The 15122-nt window shown below is 48.0% G+C and overlaps 1 protein-coding gene across 13 annotated transcripts in view; it reads left to right on the top strand.

Annotated features, from left to right (window-relative positions):
- UNC80 (unc-80 homolog, NALCN channel complex subunit) overlaps positions 1–15122 on the top strand; it is a 126057-nt gene that overhangs the window by 96363 nt on the left and 14572 nt on the right. For all 13 annotated transcript variants that reach the window (XM_071434348.1, XM_071434346.1, XM_071434345.1 and 10 more), the window contains 9 exons: positions 255–455; positions 2960–3083; positions 5734–5859; positions 7709–7832; positions 8561–8767; positions 10236–10420; positions 11648–11813; positions 12949–13128; positions 14506–14644. In XM_071434348.1, the coding sequence (XP_071290449.1) occupies positions 255–455; positions 2960–3083; positions 5734–5859; positions 7709–7832; positions 8561–8767; positions 10236–10420; positions 11648–11813; positions 12949–13128; positions 14506–14644 (1452 nt within the window). The remainder of the gene's footprint in view (positions 1–254; positions 456–2959; positions 3084–5733; positions 5860–7708; positions 7833–8560; positions 8768–10235; positions 10421–11647; positions 11814–12948; positions 13129–14505; positions 14645–15122) is intronic.

Below are 15122 nucleotides of genomic sequence, written 5' to 3'. Positions count from 1 at the left end.
TGTCAGTTCTTAATTGGACAGTTTATCCTTAAAAGGCCTTGTAGAGGAAGAGATGGGGCTCCTTTTTTAGAGAGAAGTGCTGTAGAACTCATGGCTTGTAAGATTGTAACATAGATAAGAACTAATAAACATCTGAGTCCCAACGAGAAATACCATCTTGCTATTGAATCCTGACCTTGGCAGAAAAGAAGCCAAAGAGAGGGCACAGGAATGCAGGTTGTATTTACTTTCCTCCCGATCCCCTGTGGTTTCAGGCTGGCAGAAATCGCCCACTCCCTGCTGAAGCTGGCTCCTTACGACACGCAGACCATGGAGAGCCGCGGGCTCCGGCGCTACATCATGGAGATGCTGCCCATCACCGACTGGACAGCCGAGGCGGTGAGACCTGCCCTGATCCTCATCCTAAAGAGATTGGATCGTATGTTCAATAAAATTCACAAGATGCCTACTCTGAGGTGAGCAGGTGGTCTGGAAACCCTCTGGGGTCCGTTTCTGATGTTGCAAGCCTTGAAGTGTGGGTACGTCATCTGCTGTCGTGTTGCAGTGAGTCTTTACAACACACCAGAAAATTACAGGTGTTTTTATCTCTGTAAGTGTGTTTATGTTGATGTTTTTGTTGTGTCTTCTGGTAGCAGTGTGGTTATTAAGAGCTAAAGAGAGAACTTCCAGAAATGTCATTTTTATTTCCCAAAAAGAAGTCTTCAAATTTTTTTCCATCTCATTGCCCTTTTAATTAACTTCTGCTGTGAGTTTTTTAAAGTTAGACAGTAGTAAGAGTATTTCTAGCATGGCAATACTGTTATGTCCTCTGTAAAGACAAAAATAGTCAGGAGCTATGCAGTAGATTCTGATTGCTCCCTAGTAAAAGGCAAAGATCTGCATCAGCTGCTTCAGGTCCATGCCTAGTGGAAGCCTGGTAGATCACACAGTGGCATTAGGGAATGTACAGGCTCTGGAAACTTCAAGAAATATTGACTGTGGAACATCCCTGATTGGAGGCAGTGGTACAAATCCAGTCTGGGTGGTATAAAATCACTCAGAATTGTGAATTTTCTAGTGATCTGAGTAAAAAGAGGCATTGCTCTTGGTCACCCTCATGGGCACATGTCCTCAACTGCTTGAATGGCACTTCATTGGCAGTCTCAGCTGAGAAGCCAAATCATGTTAGAGAACATCAGAATTATGTCCCAATAGGAATTAAACATGGAACAATAATAGGGAGGTGATATCTTCTTTCTGGCATCACTGTCCTTTTCTTTGGCTAACTTGCTTCAAAAAACTCCACCCTTCTAGAGAATTCAGAGGCAGAAATTTTGGTGTTTCTCTGTCCTGTTGGTTTGATTCTTTGCCATGTCTTGCCTGTTTCTCATTCATTTCTTCTCTCCCTGCTCATACTTTCTTCTGCTTCAAAGGCAGATAGGGCTTTCTGTTCCTGAAGATCTTTCTTCCTCATGTAAGCTGAATGGACATCCATAAATTAAAATTCCTTTCATATTCTCTCTCTCTATGGCTGTATCTATGCTTGGCTTAAATTACTCTTTTGTCCACAAAAGGACAGCAAAGCCACTGGACCAAATGCAGCAACTAGATTTGAGCATCACTGAGTCAAGCAGTCTCTTTGGGATGGGTCTGGGTGCAGGAGCCCAGGAGCCATCCCTTGGGCTATTCAGGGATCAGAATCTTACACACTGCCTCCTGTGGGCATCCCACTCCAAACCCAGTGCCTGCTGGAGCAGTGGGTATGTAAGAACCAGAACAAACCTCTGCTCTGGGGATTTAGTGACAGTGGATGCCCAAAGGTGAGATTTATGTTGGTCTGGAGAAGAGCTTGCATAGCGAACACTTGATTCCCCATGTGGCTCTGAGAAGTTACCTGAAGAGCTTAACTTGGGTACTGTTTAAGGCTTGAGCTAGCAAGCTGTGCCAGCCTTTTGTCTTTGTGTGCCAGTAAATGCAGTCAGCTGCTGGCTTGTGAACTACAATGCCTGCAGAGAGTCAGGCCCTGAGATGAAGGGGGTGAACCACTTTGATGGTTGTGATTAGGAAGGGAAATCCTTTCAGCATCTGGAGTGATCCCTAAATTTTGTTTTGGTGAAGAAAGCAAAGTGTCAGGGAAGAAAGGATCCTGGAATGAAGGACTTGGGTGCTTCAGGAGGTGGAGATGAAGATTATACACCTGGGCCAGTTTACATTTAGGGCAGTGTGTTTGGGAGTGACACTGAGGAGCAGCCAGAGGAGCTGCAGAGGTTCCCACTGAGGGCACTCAGGCTGATGGGGTTTGTTCATGCCAGCGGGAACACCCAAAGGCACACGAGATGGAGTGCACGGTGTCGGCACAGCAGACCTTTCCCCACACAGGCACAGCACTGTGTGCCCTCCCTCTTCAGCGGCAGGAAAGCACCAGGGAGTGAGAGCAGCTCCTGCCGCGAGGGGAGGGCCGAGTGAAGGCAGCCCCAGCCCGCTGTGCCGAGTCTCTCGTCTCTGCGCTGTGCTCTGTGCCTTTCCCCACACAGGCACACCTGAGGCCGCTCTGTGGCCTCCCTCAGTGGCAGGGAAGCATCAGGGAGTGAAGTGCAGCTCCTGCCGTGACGGGAGGGGTGCGTGTGGGCAGCCCCAGCCCGCTGTGCAGCGACTCTCGTCTCTGCCTTTCCCCACACAGGCACACCGCTGTGTGGCCTCCCTCCTCAGTGACAAGGAAGCACCAGGGAGTGAGAGCAGCTCCCGCCATGAGGGGAGGGATGTGTGTGGGCAGCCCCAGGCCGCTGTGCCGCGTCTCTCGTCTCTGCTCTGTGCCTCTGTGCCCTCCCGGACCAGCGCTCTCCCTGCGGGCACTCCGTGCTGCTCCCGGACACCCATCGTGGCTGTGTGACACGTCTGTCACTGTGTGTCGGTCGCCGTGTCTGGGCGTCTGGTGGGGGGCAGGAGCCCGCGGCTAATGGCACCTACTGTTGTATTGCAGGCGCCAGGTTGAGTGGGAGCCTGCCAGCAGTTTGATTGAAGGGGTTTGTTTGACACTTCAGAGGCAGCCTATCATATCCTTCCTGCCTCACCTTAGGTCTCTGATCAATGTCTGTGTCAATCTGGTGAGTAGCCGAGTGGCAACCCCATGAACCTTTGCTAAACCTTCCTTCCCCCTGCTGTTGGTTTCTCTGGACTGAAGATGACAGTTTATTCCCATTCCTGTCATTTTGCCTGTCCCCTTTACCCCTCATGAGGGGACTCTGCAGGTGACACCAGAGAAAGGAAGGTTCATTTTTGAAGTGGTGCATGGGGAGATACCGTGACCGACAGCAGCGGTCGAGCGATTTCTTTTCCATCCCTTCCCACGCACCACTTTGAAGATCCACCTTTGCCAGACTGAGCTGAGAGCTGAGGGCTGCAAGTTGGAGAGTGGGGTGGTGGAGACTGCACACACCTGGTAGAGTGGGGAGAGGGGGGCACTGGGGATACCTACCGTCCCCAGTGGGGAGGGCCCTGGTGGCTCTGTCAGAGGCCAGCGGGTGCTGCGTAGTCAGAAGGGTTTGCAAGGTGAATTGACTCCACTATTTGTAATGTCCCTGGCTTGATCTAGTACAGGTTTGCACTGTACAATATTCAGATCCCTCTCTTAGGAAAGTTTATGCCCCTAAGTGTGGTGCTTGTGAGGTCCCCAGGATGAGGTGAGAGATGAGAATCTGAGTCCATGTCCTCAGAAGGCTGATTTATTATGATATGATATGATACGATACTATAGTAAAACTATACTAAAGAAAGAGAAAGGATACAGACAGAAGGCATAACAAGAATGATAATGAAAAACTTGTGACTGACTCTTCAGAGTCTGACACAGCTGATGGTGATTGGTCATTAAGTAAAAACAATTCACATGAAACCAATCAAACATGCACCTGTTGGTAAACAATGTCCAGACCACATTCCAAAGCAGCCAAACACAGGAGAAGTGAATCAGATAGTTATTATTTACATTTTTCTCTGGGGCTTCTCAACTTCCCAGGAGAAGAAATCCTGGTGAAGAGATTTTTGAGAAAATATGACAGTGACACCTAAGAGTATTGCAACAGACAAGTGATATGGACAGAGTTTGCCTGGTCATTCAGTGGTAGACCACAGTGTTTCTGCAGCTCTTACACTGGGGGCAAGCCCCCACTTGGATATCCATGTAGCTCCAGCCACTTGGGCAAACAAGCAGGCTTTCATTCCATGTGCAAAAATATTAATTAAGGGGGAAAGGCTGCACTAGAATTTCACTGTTATTGGGTTTTATAACATTTTCTCCTTAGAGCACAAATGTTATAAACTTATATCGCAGCTTACCAAAAACATTTCAGGATTCACCAGTGTTCTGAGGGCCTTTAAAAACTGATCACTAGCTAAAATGCAATGTAGGTTTTGCCTGTCCTTCAAGTCAATTCAGCACTCATTGCTGCAAGAGCAGGGAAGCTCCAACCAGTCAGAGTCCATAATGCAAACCTGGGCCCTCAGATTGCTTAAGAGCTGTTACATGGGGAGTTTGCTAGACAGCTAGCTCAAGCAGGAGTTTAGAAAGGCCTTGCAGTTTGTCAAGCAGGCATGGCAGATTGAGTCACCCCAGCAAGCTCTCCAAGGGGCCCACAATAAGAATTAGCCAGTGCTCTAAAAATAGCAGAAAGCTCTGCAGTGCTGAAGTGCAGTCATTGTGCTTATGTTCTGCTGGCTGGGAACACCAGGGAGAGCTACCAGGAACACATCATACTTACTGCTACAAGTATTTTACCTTATTGCACTGGGAGCTGTGGGAGCACTGACTGCATGGTGTGTATCATGTGTAGACCACAAAGCCCAAAAACCAATCAGCCAGGAAGGTGGGGAAATATCTCAATGATAATCCATAGTCATGTAAAGAAGGAGTTCTGACTCTTTCCCTTCTAAATTGTCCTTTGGTTTTCTGGCAAAAAACTGGTTACTGCCTTTTTCCCCAGGCTGAATTTGGCAAAGAAGCATGCTTTCATCTCCCATGAGCTTAGGTGTGGCCAGGTACCTTCTCCCTGTTCCTGTCATCTAGATGTGTCTGGTCGTGGTGAGAAACAGGCATATGCAGGCCTGTGATTTAATTGCTCCTGAGGGACACATCACAAGCAGTACAAATAACTCTCCCCCAAAAGTGCTGTTTCCCTGTGGTGAATATTCAAGGAGCTCCAGACAACCAGGCCACATGCAGGTGACTCTGCTTCAGACAGTCAGCTGAGAGAATCATGCTTAGAGTTCCCCAAAACAGGCTGTGCTTGAGAGGAATCTGAACATTGTACAAAACCTGGCTTGGGTCAGACTTAGGACATTATTTTTCAAGCAAGGGAAGGGAAAAGATGTCCACTTTCAATGCAGACTTTTTGCTTTGATGACAGATTTTTATTTGTTACAGTTGTCAAATGACATATCCTCCAACTCTAGCTGTTCCACCAGTCCAGTGCTGGTCATTCAGGGCTGGTACTGGGTACATTTACAAATGTACCGGGTTCCCTGTGCACTCCTCCCATCCATGCTGGTTTCCCTCTTTCCCCCTCCCTTTCCCTGCTAGAACACCGTCCCCTCACTGGCCCCAGCTCCTGCAAGGACCACTGTGGGGGCTGGTTCTGCTAGATCCACCCCAGCTCAGTGCTCAATGAAAGGCACCTCCATTTCACTGACGTTGGAGGATATGGCATGGATGAAACTGTAAGTAGCCAGCTGTGGTGATGTGCTCTGTTTGTATTGCAGGTGATGGGAGTGGTAGGACCCTCCAGTGTGGCTGACGGATTACCCCTTCTTCATCTCAGCCCTTATCTCTCGCCACCTCTGCCCTTCAGCACAGCTGTTGTCCGGCTTGTAGCATTGCAGATACAGGTGTGTCTGCCCTGGCCCACGGCCAGGCCTCTAGAGCTTCTGGTTGAGGCGCCAACTCATCAGTGCTCTGTTTGCTTTCTGCAAAAGCTGGGCAAAAACTGTGGAACGCGCATCAAAAATTAACGAGAAGCGACATGTAAATTCTCCCTTCTTTCTGAAGGCTTGAACTGAGCTCAGAACTCATCTGTTGGGGCCAAGCCCACAGCAAGCATCCATCAGCTTAACGCTGCCGTTGAAGTCCAGGGAGTTTGGCTGATGGATGCTGTGTAAGGCTCTGACAAACAGGTCAGGATTCTCTGCAGGATCTAAGGAGTTAGAGTAAGACTTCTGCCGCAGGAGGACGGGCCCTGGCTTGGGTCACATCCATGCAACCCTTCCTGTCTTCCTGTGGGACCATGTGTGTAACTGAGAGTGGAGTTTGTGCTCTTCTGCTCTTAGCTGAGCTGGTCACACTGTGTGCCAGCACAAAAAGCAGGGCAACTTGGCTTTTCAGCTGCTGACGCAATGGTATCCTTGTTGCCAGATTAAAAAAAAAAGTTCCAGGCTTTTTGGAGAATTTCACCACTATTCCTTTCTAATAGCAGCACTATAACTTTTTACAGAGTCTTTCTGCCTCAGTGTCCCTTTCCTTCTCCACTGGCATGAAATTAGTCTGAACGGTGACCAAAGAAGTGACAAATTTCCTTATCTAGCTCCAACTTGCATTTTAAAATATGCATTGGTGCATCCAGTTGAATATTTAGGCAGGTATTTCTGAGCAGCAGCGTGGCTTGGGAAGGAAGGCTTACAGGGACCAACACACAAAGCTGTCCCTTCAGAGCATGAGGTACAAAAGGACTTTTTGGTACAAACTTGACACAGAAGGAGAACAGATTTCTTTCAGCTTTGAGGTAATGGTTCTTTAATCAAAACAAATGAAAACAAAAGGCTACTTTCACCTGCTGTGAAGTATTAGCTACTAAAAAAACCAAAATAGATACCAAATTAATATTCTTTTTTTAATTATGGGGAACATTTATTATGCTCTTTTCCCTGTTCAGTCATTTGTGGGCTTAAATGTAGTGAAAACCGAACATGTCAAGAAAAACATGAGTAATAATTCCCAGCTGTATTCCAGCAGAATACAAAGCAGAAGTACTTCACACCCCATCAGAAAACATCTCCTGGAATTTCTCAGACTAGGTCTGCAAGTGTGAGGAGTTGCAAGGTTCAGTTGCATTTCACAGCTAAGTCTGTAGCAACTGGGATGTTGTAAATGAGCAAAGGTTTTAGAGACAGCCATCTGAATTACCTCCTCTAAAAGAAGGTGAAAGACCTTTCAATTTCAGCTTGACTGTGTGTCAAGAAGTAAACATGCATTTTGTTTATTTTTCAGGAGTTCATTCTTTGTCTAGGGAGGATGACAGGGCAGCACAAAGTGAGGAGAATGAAAATATGTTTTGGGAATAGCCTCCATGTTTGGACAGGAGAATATTTAGATAATGTCATTTGTGCAGTTTCCTCTGTTCCTTTTTTATTCCCCACGTCAGATCCTGGTACCACTCACAGCAGTGCAGAGCTCAGGACTGACACTCAGCTGACTCCTGTGGGATACATCTGATTCTGTTAATGAGAACTGGGAGTTAGGAGCGTGGGCTTCTTATGTTTGGCTATGGCACGAGCAGGTGATCCCTGTGTTACCATGTGAATTCCCTTTACTCCTGACTGAGTGGTCTGAGGGCATCTCATTCAATCAGGTTATCCAGTCTGGTGTGGTGCTGTGTGAACAGGGATCATCACTCCCTGCAGTGACTTGTGTGTGTGATCTGGTGATGAAATCGTTTAATCCTTTTTTATTATTACTGCACAGGCTTTGAAAGAAGATTTTCCCCTAAGCCATGTCGTCTCCCCATTCACCAATCAGGAAAGAAGGGAAGGAATGCTTTTAAACCTACTGATTCCATTTGTGCTCACAGTAGGATCTGGAAGCAAAGGTCTGACTAATTTAACAAAAAGAATTTTTGTCCCCCTTTTCTGACAACTGATGTTTGCACTTTCCCTGCTCTCTGTATTTTATTTTTATCTTTATTTTTTAATTTGGTTTTCTGTCACTGGCAGTGTGTCAGCTAAGTGCCCTTTGGGTCTGAGACTGAAAAGAGCCCCATTGGGATTAGTTATTATTTCTTCTCTTTATTTCAGCTGTGCCTTGGTTCTTGTGTCAGGTCTTACACAGATGTGCTCTGCTTTTGAAACAGGATTGCAGGGCAAGACAAATCTGTTCTAGCAGAAGTCCAGAGGGGAGCAAAGGTCACAGAAACTGTGTGCCCCCGTGGATCACAGTTTGCCCGATCCATGCCACTTGTCTTGCACAAGTCCTGCTCCTTGCTTTCTCCTCTAGAGGGTCTTCACTGGTAAATCCCTAAATGAAAGCAAAGAGTAAAGGGAAAGGGGCATGCCAGAAGGAAATGAGACCACTGAACGGGACATTTCTTTGTGCTGTGTAGCTCTGTGTTTGTGTGTGTTTGTGTTGGTGCTAAAATAAACTTTGCCTTTGCTTGCAGGAGGAGAAGCAGCATAACAAGGTGTGGGGGACGGAGTTTTGGCTTAGGGGACATTTGAGATGCGCCCCATTTTGGAGCTGAACAGGGTCTGGATCTTTTGAGTGTCTATGATGGGATGTAGCCTGACCTTTCTCTCTCTTTCCCCTCGCAATGCATCTCAGACAGCCCCTGGCTGGAGCAGCCTGAGGTCCTGCTGCTGCTCCAGACTGTGATCAATATCCTCCTGCCACCTCGCATCATCAGCACTTCCCGCAGCAAGAATTTCATGCTGGAGAGCTCCCCCGCCCACTGCTCCACGCCGGGGGACGCGGGGAAGGACCTGCGCCGGGAGGGGCTGGCAGAATCCACCAGTCAGGCTGCCTACCTGGGTGAGTGAGGGCTCCTGCTCACCGCTGGGAAGGGACAGAGTGCTCGAGGCTGTAGAGAGCACCAAAGAAAACCATCTCAGGCAGGAGTAAGTGACCTCTTTAGAGTCGGGATTATCTCTGGAGTACATGGAAACGTGAGCAGTATCTGCTGCTCCACTGCAGCTGGAGGAGGAGCAGCACAGGTAGAACTGGCTCATTTTCATACTGCCAGAGCATAGCAGAAGCCACAAAGGCAGGTCAGGCTGCTCATCAGCCCCTAACATCACAGCCCCCCTGGCCCTTGGCTATCTCAGGTGAGAGGTGGTGATGGAGCCTGTCTGGCTGCTGGCCCCACACACCGTCCTTATTGTGCCCTCTGCTTGCTGTAGGGTGCTGCAAGGTACTACTGTGTTATCTCACATCTGACCCACAGGTGAAAGGACAGAAAAAATAATTAAATTGGAGATGCAGCATCACTGAGACCAGTCAGGCCTAGACAGGGACAGTTTAGTCTAAAGCAGCCCTTCAGAAACAGTTCCCTGCTTCTGATTTTGTGAGGGCATTTATCTGAATGCCCTGAAGATTTATTCTTGGGTCTTTGTGAACCTGTATCTGGGGAATGGAGTAAATCTGATGAAAAATTGGCAGTTCACCGCTGGTTTAGCCCCCCCACCCAAACAAACCACGATACAGATGTGTGATGGCTGAGAAGTCTTGGTCATCCCATTAAGAAAAATGGAGTACTCAACTTCCCCCCAACAATTCCCAGGCCTTGCTGTTTTTACCAGACCAGGGGAGCATGGAACAGGGGAGATTCCTTGTTTCTCCTGTGAGCCAAGTGTCACTGCCCACTTAATTGCAGAGCATTGTTTTGAACTTGATTGCTGTTCATCCCCATTTGTAATCCCATGCTCTTGCTCTTGTGAAGTACTGCCCTTGGCTTACTGGACCATATTTGTATTTAAATTGCAGTGTGGCCGTGACTCATGCAGCTGCCCTGCTAGAAAGGTTATTGTCATCACCCTATAAATCATCTGCAGATTATTGTGCTCACTCTTTGTGTGGATATGCTTGGTCAAGGTTTTTGAGGTTGTCTGATCAGCCAGGGCTGTTTTCCTCCTCTGAGCTGCTTTTGAAATATCTGATTCTGAAAAGACAAAATAATTTTGCAGGGAAAGGAGAGAGAACACCAGAGCAAGGAAATACAGAGGAATTTAGGTATGAAGTAGAAAGTTTTCTCTTGAATGGGACTGCCAGTCCTGATCCTGAGGCCTTTGCTACTAGAAGGCTGCTTGCTCCTTCCCTGCCATGTTTGGAGAGTGATGGAGAAGCCACTTGTGACTCTTGAGGTGTGCAGGCATGCACGTCCAGGCAAAGCGTGCCCGTGTGGGTTTGTGCTCACTGTGGCCCCCCTGTCCTGCCCCCAATGCTTGTGAGGGCCACTGGTGACATCTCTGACTGCCCTTTGCTGGTGTGTGTTCCCCTGTAGCCCTGAAGGTGATCCTTGTTTGCTTTGAACGCCAACTGGACAGCCAGTGGTACTGGCTGAGCCTGCAAGTCAAAGAGATGGCGCTGCGCAAGGTGGGAGGGCTGGCCCTGTGGGATTTCCTCGACTTTATCGTGCGAACACGGATCCCTATCTTTGTGCTCCTTCGGCCCTTCATCCAGTGCAAGGTAACAGTTGCTTTGGCTCCTGGTGTGTCACTCCCTGAAGGCAAGCTAGCCCTTATTCCCCAGCTGAGAACACAGGAACAGCACTGCTGGAAGAGCTCCATGTAGCGAGTGAGTGGCCTTTCAGAAGTTAGTAGGCCTAAGAACCCTTTGAAATGAAATCACAGAGCTTTTTCCTAGCCAAAACTACAGAGTATGCCAGTCATCCAGGAACTCTGATCCATGGAGTACAGCTAGTCTTAGTTCCTCTGGAGGGGGAAGTGCATGTGGACTTAATTCTACAATGAAGGCATTCAGAGCCCTTGGAAGGAGTGTGGATGTGCTGAGCCTGGGAGGGTGTTGGCAGAAATCTTCATGTAATCTCTCTTCTGCACAGAGCTGGGTAATACAGCTAACAGCCAGGAAGGACCACTGCCCTTTCCATCTCTTGGATGAAGGTTCTGACAGGACTTTTGTGGGTGAAGAGGCAGCTGCTAGGCTAAGGCATTGTGGAGATGTTCGCAGGGGTGCCAGGACCAGGCAAGAGATGAGAGTGTTGAGTCCATGTTTCAGAAGGCTTGATTTATTGTTTTATGATACATATGACATTAAAACTATACTAAAAGAATAGAAGAAAGGATTTCATCAGAAGGCTAGCAAGGAAAGCAGAAGAAGTAACAAAATCCTGTGTCTGACCAGAGAGAGACACAGCTGGACTGTGATTGGCCATTAATTAGAAACAACCACATGAGACCAATCACAGATCCACCTGCTGCATTCCACAGCAGCAGATAATCATTGGTTACATTTTGTTCCTGAGGCCTCTCAGCTTCTCAGGAGAAAAAATCCTAAGGGAAGGATTTTTCATAAAACATGTCTGTGACAAGGCATCTGGGGTTGTAGCTAATCACAGCTCCTTGCCAGTTACCAGGTAGACTAGCACATGGTACTCTACTTTATTTAGCCTAGTCTCTCGAACTGACTAAATTGTCGTGGAGGAAGAAAGTTTTTCATGATAGGATTGAGAGCTTAGCATAAGGGAGCCCTCCATGTACCCTGTGCCACAGAGGTTTTGATCTCTGTTCAGTCAAATACAAGATTTCCTCTGAAAGACAGGTGGAAACCTCACAGATGGAGTCAAAACCTCTTGCCCACAAAGCCTACTGGCTGCAGGCTCATGCTAGCCTGGAGACTAGTCCCAACTCCCTGGGCAGCATCTCCCTGCAGTGCTAACTGATCCCACTTTTGCAGCTGCTGGCCCAGCCAGCTGAGAACCACGAGGAGCTGAGTGCCCGGCAGCACATCTCGGACCAGCTGGAGCGGCGCTTCATCCCGCGCCCGCTCTGCAAGAGCTCCCTCATCGCCGAGTTCAACAACGAGCTCAAGATCCTCAAGGAGGCCGTGCACAGCGGGTCTGGTAAGGAAAGCAGGCACAGCTCAGGGCCAGCAGCCCGGGCTGGAACAGCTGCTTGCCCCTGCAGGGAGGTGTGAGGCAGACCTGGCCTCTGCCTAAAACGGGAATGGGGCAATCCACACACACCCTGCCAGCCTGCCCCTGGAGCTTATGCTCACCCTTGCCACTGAACAGCCAACAGAAGTCCAGGTTAGTTGTGGAATGCACCTATTTTTGCACCAAATCTGAGTTGTCATTCCAGTCTCAGCTGGCTTGTGCAGCCGCAGTGCAGTGAGTCCCTCCATGCCACTGTAAAGCCAAAGCTGCTTGTGCAGAAAGCTCTGGCTGTTCAGATCTAGCAGATCTTCCTCCTCCTTCCTCCTGGTCTCTTTGATTTTCCTCTACTGTGACATCCAGATCAGCATCCCTGAGCTGTTGGGGCACTTCAGAATTCTCTCCTGCACAAGGGGAGACTTTTCTCCAGTGACAGCCACCCCTGTTGCCACAAGATGGCAGCTGCTGCTCATACGTGGCAAGTGGTTTAAGTGTTTTGTTCTTAGGAAAGCAAATTGAAAAAGAAATGCTTCAGTCTTTTTTTCCTTGGCAATAATTTGCCTTGTTTCTAAATGTTGAAGCTGATCTGTAAAATACAGGGTTGTGAAAATCAGGCTGCATAAGTAAAACAGAGATTTTGGAAAGGTGAGGTGAGCAAGGCAGTTGCTAGTGTTTTATCACCTCTGCACCCCTGTCACAGTATCACAGAATCATCAAGGTTGGAAAAGACCTCTGAGACCATGAAGCTCAACCTTTGCCTGATCACCACCTTGTCAACTAGACCATGGCACCAAGTCCCAAGTCCAGTCATTTCCTGAACACCTCCAGGGGTGGTGACTCCACCACCGCCCTGGGCAGCCCATTCTAATGCTTAGCAACCCTTTCCACGAAGAAATTCCTCCTGTCCAGCCTGAGCCTCCCCTGGTGCAGCCTGCAGAACATTTCCCCTTGTCCTGTGGCTCCACCCTCCTGTCAGGAACTTGTAGAGGGTGAGAAGGTCCCCCTGCCCCATTAGCCAGATTCCCCATATGACAGGAACGCTTGGCTTGCTGTTGCTCTCCAGTGCCACCAGTGACTTGGGTTTGGTTTTCCCCCTGTTGTGCAGCTTACCAAGGGAAGACATCTGTCAGCACAGTGGGCACCTCCACGTCTGCCTACCGCCTGAGCCTGGCCACCATGTCCCGCTCCAACACGGGCACGGGCACGGTGTGGGAGCAGGAGAGCGAGCCCTCCCAGCAGGCCTCGCAGGACACGCTCAGCCGCACCGACGAGGAGGATGAAGAAAGTACGTGGCCACACACCAAGCCCCCAGCACTGAGGATGTTTTCTTCATGCCCAGAGGCCATCTGGGAGGGGAGCACAGTTGCCCCCGTGTCCCAGTGTGAATTAAAGGCCCACAGGAGCGTGAGGTTGAGCAGGTGGTACATGGTGTTGAAGTTTGGGCTGGGAAATACCTCTTCACTGCCTTCTGAGCTGTGGCAGGGCAAAGGGGAGGGTACGTGGAGGTTTTTAGTGCCTGATGTGCAATTGTCAGTGCTGACAAGGCATTGGGCATCCAGACCTCTCTCTGGCCATTGTGGCTCTGTAGTTGGGATCCTGTTCCTGCAGGATCCCCAAAAGCATCAAAGAGAAGGAGTGAGAATGGGGGGCTCAAAAGAAAGGTCCATGCAGTTACAGTGGAATTGCCTTTTGGGAAAGAGCAGTTAGCCTGAAACTTTGCAGGTTTCAGCCCAACTTTATTCCACTAAACTTTGTACAATCCACCCAGAGCTGTACTGCTTATACATGGTTCAGATATTTTGTCACTGTGGCAAAATGTGGTTTCAGCCTCAGATTAATTCTGAGCCACCGTGTGGAACGGTAAGTGCCATCTTCCTGTCTGAACTGTGGCATTATTCCCTCAGCCCTGCCTTGGATAAATACTGCTGTAAAATATTTCAGCACATCAGAATTGGAAAAAAGGTCAAAAAGAGGAGAGAAAATGACATAAACCCACCCCTTTGTTTTCTTTACTTGTTATTAACAAGTTGCTGAGGCAAAAACCACAATAATGTCTTTCTGGATACTTATAAAATTTGAAATAGCACTGAAAGTTTTAAGCAGTCCTGATTGCAGTCCAGCTGCATAGTTCTCTTGCACTATGATGTATTTGAGCCAATTTATCCACATTTTCATTACATTTTAAAATGCATGTCCTGAAGGGTGTTGAAGAGTGTCAGTTCTGCATTTTGCTGTCAGGTATTTTGGCTTTTTGTCGCAGTGCTTTGCTAGATCATAGCAGCAGTTTATTTCACAGCAGGAAAATGTCCAGTTATAACCTTTATGCTGGAAACACTGTATATTAACAAGCAATTTATTAATCACAGGAATTAATCCCTTGTGGAAGCTGAATTCTGCAAACGTGTTTTCCTGAGAGCCATTTAAAGAATACATAAACCCTGTTCCCTGTTTGTCAGGTTCCTCATCCTGCAGAGGTTTATAAGTGTCTTTCTGCTCAGTGGCTGTAATATCTAACAGAATATTCCCATTTACAGGCTTGAGATCTTGGTAAGTGAATGCTGGGTACTCCTTTGGCATCCTGTTATCTCTTGACAACTGTTGGGATGCAGGTGGGGTTTGGGTGGTTGTTTCCTCTCCTTTCCTGTTTTTTCTCTCTTTCTAGATGACTCCTTGAGCATGCCCAGTGTGGTAAGTGAACAAGAAACATACCTTATGGGTGCCATTGGGAGGAGGCGGTTCTCCAGCCATCTCTCCAGCATGTCTGCACCTCAGGCTGAGGTGGGCATGTTACCCAGCCAAAGGTAAAAACATGGGCTTTTCCCCTTTCCCATTTTAATAACAAGAGCAGAAATGGCCCAGGTACATCAGAGAGGTGGGATGGTGGAATTGCTGCCAGCATAGTGATACTAAATTTATTCATCCTGGAATAGTGTTGGACCAAGGGTGCAGGGTTGGAAATAATGATTTTCCAGGGTAATCTCTGTTGTGTAGGGTCCATAAGAACAAGCTGTCATCCCCAGCAACCTTCCTCTTAAACAGTCTCAGAAACACTCTACATTATTATTTTTCTCTGCTGCCTCTGAATAGCAAAAGGAAATGTGGTTTTGGGGTATTCATTGAACCAGGGGGCCATACCCAGTTTGTGTAGGGAAGTGGGGAGGGGGAATCTTGAGAAGCTGGGAGAGAGGGACAGAGGCAGTTTGATTTGTTTTCTTCCATGTGTTCTTTGTCCTTCCTAGAACAGTAACTAGCTCATCACAGAAATGAAATGCTATGTTC

The sequence above is a fragment of the Agelaius tricolor genome, unplaced genomic scaffold, assembly GCF_023055355.1.
Source record: "Agelaius tricolor isolate 1412-34295 unplaced genomic scaffold, bAgeTri1.0.p SCAF_10, whole genome shotgun sequence".
Taxonomy (NCBI): Eukaryota; Metazoa; Chordata; class Aves; order Passeriformes; family Icteridae; genus Agelaius; species Agelaius tricolor.
The sequence above is the reverse complement of the archived record's forward strand: the minus strand, read 5'-3'. Positions and strand labels throughout refer to the sequence as shown.